This window comes from Chiloscyllium punctatum, chromosome 18 (genome assembly GCF_047496795.1).
Source record: "Chiloscyllium punctatum isolate Juve2018m chromosome 18, sChiPun1.3, whole genome shotgun sequence".
NCBI classification, from domain to species: domain Eukaryota; kingdom Metazoa; phylum Chordata; class Chondrichthyes; order Orectolobiformes; family Hemiscylliidae; genus Chiloscyllium; species Chiloscyllium punctatum.
The window spans coordinates 90,564,091-90,573,383 of record NC_092756.1 but is presented as its reverse complement, the minus strand read 5'-3'; the positions used below and the strand labels follow the sequence as shown (position 1 = coordinate 90,573,383).

The 9,293-nt window shown below is 39.2% G+C and overlaps 1 protein-coding gene across 1 annotated transcript in view; it reads left to right on the top strand.

The window, feature by feature from the left end:
• The first annotated feature begins 851 nt into the window (after positions 1-851).
• The window catches only part of LOC140489069 (F-box only protein 47-like), a 102,979-nt gene continuing 94,537 nt past the window's right edge, over positions 852-9,293 (top strand). The window contains exons 1-2 of the mRNA XM_072588307.1: positions 852-914; positions 3,832-3,940. Of these exons, the coding sequence (XP_072444408.1) occupies positions 852-914; positions 3,832-3,940 (172 nt within the window). The remainder of the gene's footprint in view (positions 915-3,831; positions 3,941-9,293) is intronic.

Genomic DNA, 9,293 nt, shown 5'->3' with positions numbered 1-9,293 from the left:
CACACTGTAGGGATTCTATATCACCAGCAGCATTGAAGGAAACAAAATGCCAGTAGCCTCCAAATACTTGAATGCTATGATATATTTTATGCTAATTAATTATAATTATGTCAGTTGATAACCACTAGTGATGTTAACTTGTAGGTCTTCAGTGCAACTGATAGCTAAAAGATTGCTCATGAGTTCAAGTGAAGCCTGAAATCTTGCTTTTAGTACCAATTGAAAGCTGTCCAGAATGAAGAATATCAACAATTTCTGGTAGGGAGGTCATGTAATTGAAAGCTGTGACTACAAATCTCACTCTACTTCAGTTCCTTACGTACATAAGAGTATTTGTTTGATTTCTTTTTGCATATGCCACTGTTGTAGGACTAGGGGAGCAATATAAAGGTTGATACCTGGTGGAATGAAGGTCAGCGTTGGGAGAGGGGGCAGGTGGGAGGCCTGCACTAAGAGCAGGATGGGGAAGGCCTGTGCCAATATTCTTTTTGTCTCTGAGTGAGAGGAATGCTGAAAGAAAATTGTGAAGCTGCAGGGAAGTGGGAGAGAGAAGGGTTTGCTAGAATAAAGTGAAACCCCTTTCTTCTATTGTGTAGGCAACTCTAATTTACATCTTGCCATTTTTAGACAAGTAGCTGCAGCCACTTGGGAAAGTCCTTTCTCTCTGCTTTTTGCACTAACTAGAGGGTGTGTTTACGGGAAATTCAACCTTTATGATCAGAATTGGCAACGTTGAAAGGGCCCTCACAGAATATTATCCTGGCTGTTTTGTTCCGATATGCTCTGCTGCTCTGTCAATATTTTTGAAGGTGTCTTTTATCTTTTCTCCTTGTCAGAATCCATGCTTCAAGATGGGTGGCTGTAGTATGCTGGTACAGTGTTCAGGATTTGCTTGTTTTGGGCTGTTATTACAGGTAAGATGCAGGCTGTCATAAGTAATGATGTCACATTAAAATTTTTAGTGAAAGTTTAATGTTTAAAAATGTTGTGATAATTGGTTTCAATTCTACAGTCATTCTTGCTATATTTTCCCAATTTGTTGACTATTGTTTATTCGCCCTTATTTTCACTGTTTTCAATACTGTTGAGGGGGGAATTGCCTCTCAGGAGAATGGAGCAACAACCATGTTGGTGGCACCACAGTTGGCTATGTTGCACAGCAGGAGAGGGAAAAGACTAGGAGAGTTTTCGTGATGGGAGACTCCATTGTCAGGAGAACTGACAGACAGTTTTGTGGCAGCAAAAGAGTCTCTTAAATAGTATGTTGTCTCCCTGATGCCAGGGTTGGGGATGTCTCAGAGTGGCTTCAAGGCATTCTGAAGGGAGAGGGTCAACAGCTGGCAGTCGCGATACATATTGGAACCAATTACGTAGGTAAAAATTGAAATGAGATCGGCAACAGGAATTTGAAGAGTTAGGTGGGAGATTAAAGAGGACGACTACTAAAGTTCCACTTGAACATGCTATTGAGTATAGGAACAGGAAGATAGGTCAGATGAACATGTGGCTGAAGATTTGGCATAGGAGGGAGGGCTTTATATTTTTGGATCATTGGGCTAACTTCTACAAGCTGGGTGGGTTGCACCTGAATCGGAATGGATCAAATATTCTTTCTGGGAGGTTTGTTTGTGCTATTGGAGAGGATTTGACGGGGTCGGACACACAAAGTAGATGTAAAGTCAGGAGCAAGATTCAATCAGATGGAATGCTAGGACTTGAGCAGGTTGAGCCATATGGGAGGTCTAGAAAATGAAATTGTATCTATTTTAATGCAAGGAGTGTGAGTAGTATGTCAAATGAACTTAGAACATTGATCAGCATGTTGGAGAATGATTTTGGACTGGCAGCTCAACATTCCAGGGCATATAAGTTTCAGATGCGATAGGGCATTGCATTATTGATAAAGGAAACCATCGCTGCGCTAATGAGGAAGAACTTCCCAGAAGGGTCTTCAAATGAGGCCACTTGGTCGAGCTTAGAAATATAAAAATAAATTATCTTGCTGGGATTATACTATAGGCCTTTGTCAACAGTCAGAGGGAAGTAGTGAAGCAGAAGTATAGGAAAATCCCAGAAAGGTGAGAGAAGCAGAGTTTTAGTTGCAGGGGATTTCAACTTTGCTAACGTTATCTGGGATCGCCTTAATGTGAAAGGATTAGACAGGGTGGAATTTTTAAAGTGCATCCAGGAGAGCGTTTATGGCAATATATAGATAGTCCTTCAAGAGATAGGCAGTGTTAGACCTAATCCTTGGGAATAAAACTGGTCAAATGGTTGTAGTTTGTGTGTGAGCATTTGGAGGATAATGACCGTAACTCTAAGTTTCAAAGTTATTGTGGACAGGAATAAGGATAGTGCAGAGATTAAATGCCTAAACTGAGGGGGGAGGTTGGGGGGGGGGGGGGGGGGGGAGGCAGGCTGATTTCAATATCATTAGATAAGATCTGGCAAACGTAGACTGAGAGCAGCTACTTGCAGGGAAGTCTTCATTTGGAAAGTGGGAGTCTTTTAAAAGTAGTATGGAGAGAATTCAAGGTCAGCATGTTCCTCTGAGTGAAGGGTAAGGGCACCATGTCCAAGGAATGCTGAATGTCAAGGGATATTGAGAGTTTGATAAAGAAAAAGAAGGAAGCATGTATCAGGTACAGTGCATTAAAAACAAGACCCTTCAAAAATATACAGATTGTCGGAGGCTACTTAAAAAGGAAATTAGGACGGCAAAGAAGGGCCAAAAATATCTTTGGCAGATGGGATCAAGGAAAACGTCAATGCTTTTTATAAATGTGTTAAAAGTAAGAGGCTTATCAGGTAAAGAGTGGGACCTGATAGAGACCAAAGGGAAAATCTCTGCGTGGAGCCAATGGATGTGAGTGAGGCCTTAAATGAATACTTATCATCTGTATTCAACAGTACCAACATACCATTCTTGCCTATGCTGCACACAAATCCAAATAAATCTGAAGAGCTGGCACCATCATGTAAGAGCTGATGAGTACCCACTGTGAATTATTGTGGATCTCACACTATGAATAGGATTTCAAATGTTTCATTGAGACAAACCCATACTTGGGGAACTCTGTAATCACCATAAGAAAACTCCTAAAAGTAATCCTGGAAACTGATGTTCAGCTGAAGTGTATCATAATGAGGACCAAGCTTACATTGTCACTACTCTTTTGGAGTCAGTTACGGAGCCTACCTGAATGGCTGGATATTCTTGGGCACTGTTTCGTGATACAGTTATTTATTTTTAGACACAAAAAAAGATTACAAGTATAATGATGTGGTTAATCTACATAGAAAGAATTGAAGTTGTATGTCAGTAGAAAGTCCATTGTTCTTTAAGTAATATTTGTTCATAACTTTCTGTTTATTTGATTTTCACATCTATTACTGTGGTGGGTATTCTTTCTAGTGAATGGAACACATTCTAACAAACTATTTTTCCTCATACAATGTGCTTTGCGGTGCCCCTCTGTACCAGTTAATATTTTTCCATTCCCTGCCTGCAATGCATGTTATGTCCTCCCCAACGTTTACATTGGTATTGAATAGCAGCATTTTGTTTTGATTTTTTTTCCTATTAGTACATACATGAGGATGTGATTTGAGTGGAAGAGGAAATTGGAGGGACAGTAAACCTACCAGTTTTAGTTCATTCTCTGAGATAATTAGAGATTCTTGCTTGGAGAACTAATCCTTCATCTCTATTGCAAAATCAGGAGAGTTCTGATAGATTAAAAAAAGGCAATAATGTAAGTTAAGGGTAGAAAAAAGTAAACTTACATTTGATTTACCTTGTAATATCTTTTTTCTTCTGCCTTCCTGCAGACTCTTATAGCAGGCTGGGATGAACTGGAGTGCCATCGTGTGTTTAACTTCCTGAATGAAAATGCAAACTTGCCACGGAAAATGCAAAGTGTGGTATGCAGCAGACCAGGTAAAATTAGTCAAATTGCAATGCTGCAGACAAGGCCAATCATTTAAAATATATTGCAAAATATGGTGTACATAATTTTAACTACTCTAGCTCAATTTATGATTAAGGGAAATGGCTGGGAAAAATTGCTAAGCCTGACAGTGTTAAGGAGCTGAGAGAAATATTAGCGATATTACCATTACTAGCAACTTGCTTCAGTGAACTTGTTGTTCCAGCTCTGTCTTGTTATTTCATCACCTTTGCAACACTGGGCCCAGTAATTCTTTGCAGCCAGAAACTGCAGTGAAGTCATCAAGAGCAGACACTATTTAATGAAAAAATAATATGAACAGGCATTGATTTTTAAAAAAAAATTATGTAACCTATTTTTCTAACCAACCTGTTCAGAGATGCTATAACACACTTCTGCAGCAATTGGAACTTGAACCTAAGTCCCTCGGGTTCAGGGATAGGGACACTGCCACTAAGTCACAAGAGGGTCCATTGAGCAGCCATTGATGACTCAGTGGATAATTGCACTTTAGATGTGGTGCTAAGCTATACAACAAAAAGGTCCCAGTTTAATTGCTATAACATACTTGGTGATCTGACCTTCAGCTGGGCAAACACTTGACCTTCATCATTTTGGATTGTGCAGGAAAACAATCTGCCAGTGTTCCTGCCCTCAAACATTTTTCTAGTGATTCCATATAATTGAATACATGCAAGGCTTACATTTGAAGAATTGCTACCTGGACAAAATTCCAAAAAGTAACTGGCACCAATAATAAACATGTACACCAAGAAAAGAATATATCCATGCATGCAAAAATAATAGAATGAAAACTTAATATTTTGTAACTATTTGATTTGTGTTAAGGAGCCTGATAGCAATCTCCTTTTCTAAGAGGGATGTACAATCAAATAGTTTAGTTACAGTAGTAAAATTCTGATAATAGTAAGCTTTTAATTTTCCAAGTGCAATATTTTGTTGATCATAGTAATCAAATTAAAACAAATGGATTCATAAGGTCTGAACAGAAATAGGTTATCATCGATGGTAATGCAACTTGAATATAACAGTACTTAAATAAGTTTTTTAAGTGTAGCACTTAATTTTGCCACCAGAGGCTGCTGCAGTATTGTATAAAGTTATTTAGTTTGTCAAGTGACATGAAAGTTTAAAGTCACTGTGTTGTCTCCTTTTTGAGGGAATAACCTATCTGATCATATAACTATTTGGAAGAGTCTAAGCTGTGGGTTTCCTTAGAGCATTGGTGCACTGTGGAACTGGCCTGATCAGACTAATATTTGCATTCTTGTGATTTTTCACATGGTGAGTTCTCATCTCCGTAACACTGCTAATGGGTTAACAGCAGGATGTCACTGAGTGGAGGTCAGATTTTTCTCTAAATAACAACCAGACAAACATAAAAGGTCCGAAGGTACTATTTCAAAGAAAGTAGGAGTGTTCTCCCTGAAACTCTGGTCAAGATTTAACCCTCAAACAAACCCTAAAAATTGGTCATTATCGTATAACTGTGTGCAAATTGACTTCAACGTTTCTTATATTACTTTATTTCATAAAATATATAAAATGAGTGGTTAGAATTTAGAATGCATTGCCTGAATGTGTGGTGGTGCAGTTGTGACTTTCAAAAGCATAATTGTCTGAATAGAAAAATCTTAAGAGACAACAAGGTAAGGTGTGGTCTAGTTGAATTGCTTTTGTGGACAATTGGTACGGACATGACTGGCTGAATGATAACCTCATGTGCTGTAACCATTCTGTGATTCAACGATACTTCATGGCTGTAAAGCATTTGTGATACCTTGAAGTTGTGAAATTTGCATATAAATGCAAGTTTTTTTTCCTTTTTGCCTCTCTTCACGACAGTACATGTTCCATTTTTACCACCTGAAATAATAATAGAAGAGAACTATTCTAGCCTAGGGAAGAGGAGGAAATTTATTATAGAGTCATAAAGATGTACAACACAGAAACAGACCCTTCGGTCTAACTTGTCCATGCCAACCAGATATCCCAACCTAATCTAGTTCTATTTGCCAGCACTTGGCCTATATCCCTCTAAACCCTTCTTATTCATATATCCGTCCAGATGCCTTTATAAATGTTGCAATTGTACCAGCCTCCACCACTTCCTGTGGCAGCTCATTCCATACATGCACTCGCCTCTGCGTGAAAAAGTTGCCCCTTTGGTCCCTTTTATATCTTTCTCCTCTCACCCTAACCTTTGCCCTCTAGTTCTGGACTTCCCCATTTCAGGGAAAAGATTTTGTCTATTTATCCTATCCATGCCCCTCATGATTTTATAAACCTCTATGAAGTCACCCCTCAGCCTCCGACACTGCAGGGAAAACAGCCCCAGCCCATTCAAACCTCTGCCTATAGCTCAAATCCTCCAAACCTGGTAACATCCTTAAATCTTTTCTGAACCCTTTCAAGTTTCGCCACATCCTTTTGATTGGTCTCAATAAAGATCTCCATCCTAACAAGAATACTTGGTGTTTTCCATGTCCCATGCACAAATATTAGTTTGAACGGGTTTTAAAAATGTTCTCCCTGTAGTGAGATTTTCCTGTGCAAGGTAACTTTTTTCTTAACCATGCAAACATTTGAAATGGTCAGGCAGCCTGCTCCCAAGCTTTTGGCAAGGTTGTGCATGAGCTGATTGATAAAAGGTGAAGTTGGGGCAACCAAGGAACTCACCCATTTTCCTCCTTCTGGGCAAAACACCTCCTATTCTGCATCATTCCTACTGGCACATCCCTACTTTGTAACTGATCATGTAAGGAGACAGTGTTTACTTCAGTCTATCTCACTACCTCAAATCATGTGTAACAATTGCAACACAATCTCACACTGATGTTCTACTTTTGTTAATGAATTTTTAAGGCAGCAACAGAAAGTTTGCATTACTAGATAGCATGAACTTGCTCAGTTGATTGTAGGAAATGTGATCACTTAAAAGTTCTAAACACTAAAGAATCTGCCTACGTTCTGTTTCATTATTTAGGCAGTGAAATGTGCCTATAGGCATTTGTATATAACATTTTTATTTTTCTGCTGTTTTTGTTTAGTGAATTCTCTAGCTCAAGGACTCCTATTCCTGCTTGGCATTTTAGAGTCATGTTTCAGCCAACTCATATGTCACTTTAACCACAATTCAGTGCTGTGTTGAAAGTAAAATTAGCTATTAACAATTGTCATGTGACCTGTTCTGACATTTGCCTGAAAATTTGGCTGGCTGAGGACTGTTAAAAGATTAAACGAAAACCCAGATTTTACTTTTTAGGAAGAAAGTGCAAGGTATTTACACTTTGAAAGAATGGTGGTCCCCTGTGTGCTAAATGTGGATAGACTGAGATGCCAAAGTCCCAGAAAGATTTTGAGAATGGTGTGTTGTAAATGATAATGCCTTTAACTGCATTTATTGTCAGGATAAAAATGATTTGGGGGTCTCAAGTATAGCTAAATATATAAGTTTCTAAACAAGGGCCATGTAAATTCATGTTGCCATAGAAATGGATTGATTAGGGTTAAGGGTCCAGGATATCTCCGAAATTCATGAACATGGTTAGTCCACCAAGATCTGGGAGGGGGAAAGCAGCTATAGCAAAGAGACAGTGTGGTTCTCTGCGTAGAAATGTGCTCGGCCTTCCTGCTAGGGTAGAAAAGACTGAATTATTGAGGAGCTGAAATAAGGCTGGAAGAATCCTCTAACTTCCATTAGAGGAAGAATCTACAAGAGAAAAAAAAACCCACTATGAAAAACAGTTCTGAAATTAAAATTTCCCTCCAGGCTGAGAAAGAAAAGAACAGAACGGGAGTAAACCCTTGGTCTTTAAGAATCATCTTGGATTTCATGTCTGAAATAATTTAATGTCTATGTAAGGTATTGTGTAATGTATATTTATGAATTGTGTTTAAAGTACAGTATAAGTTGCCTGTAAAGTTTACCCAGTAATGCTTTTAGTACTTTATTACAGTAAAAGTCTTAAACATGAAATCTATGCTGTTCTTTCAGCTAATAACTGGAAGTCAGAATTTAAATGTTATCAGTCTCTACGGTTATTGTAACAGGTTCATGAACTAAAATTCACCTGGGTCTTGTGTTCCTGACCCCAGTTTGAAACTTTTGCCAGACTGTTTGATAACATTATTATTCACAGTTATTATTTTCATCACATTTATTAGTCTCACAACCTAGTTTTCTTTTGTCATCAGAGAGAAGGGTTGGCAAAGAGAAGGTTGGACCTGGTCAGGAAGTTTTAGATGTTACTTACAGAGCTAATTGTATAAGTTTTCTATTCAGTTGCACAAATTACATACATCTAAGAAATAAATCTTATTATTTTGAGACTAAATATGGAAGTGAGCCCAAAAGCAGAGGTACTTCTGATCTGGGAGTTTGGGTTTCCTGTGCAATTACATTCCTCTAAGCTCATTGCCTATTCATATGCATGTAAAGTGAAACTTTGATGGACAGAGGGACTGAACATTCTGCTTCAGGGACTTTCTAGGCTGCAAATTCTAGTTATCATACTTAACAGGCACCTGGACAACATTTCACTTTCTACAACCCAGAAGCATCACTCAAGTGTCATCATCTCCAACTAATTCTGGAAATATCAAAGACCTTGTATAAAACAGTGACACATTTCAGTAACAGCTCCCTAGAGTTTCTTCTGAAGGTTGTTCAGGAAAGAAGGTCACTGCTTTTCCCGAGGGATGAGAACAAGAGACTGTCCCAACTGATGAAGAAAACCTGAGCATTAGTGGCAATGGCGGCATTTGTAGAGAACCTGGCTTCAGTGCTGAAAAAGGGAAACAGGCTATTTGGTGCAACAAATCCACACCAACCCATCCAGACTCAAACCTCACCCCCCAACACCACCCATCCCTGTAACCCTTCATTTTCCCTTTTCCCAATCCACTTAACCCACACACTCCTGGACACTATGGCAATCTAGCGTGGCCAATTCACCTAACTTCCATATCTTTGGTCCATGGGAGAACGCTGGAGCACCCAGCAGAAACCCATGCAGACACTGGGAGAATGTGCATACTCCACACAGTTGCCAGGGACAAGAAATGAACCTGGGTCCTGATGCTGTGAGGCAACAGTACTAACCACTGAGCCACAGTGCTGCCCCTAAATTACTTCCTGCAATCAGCCAGAGTATGTGCAGCCACATACTCAGTGCTTCGTGCTCCAATGCATTCTTAAGGTTGTTACTGCACAGCATTGTCACACACAAAATTGGTTGCTAGGCATCTCTGTCTGATGTGCAATCAATGTCTGTCACTTCATTACAGCTGCCAGTGTAGCTCTAATTGCACCACATTGCT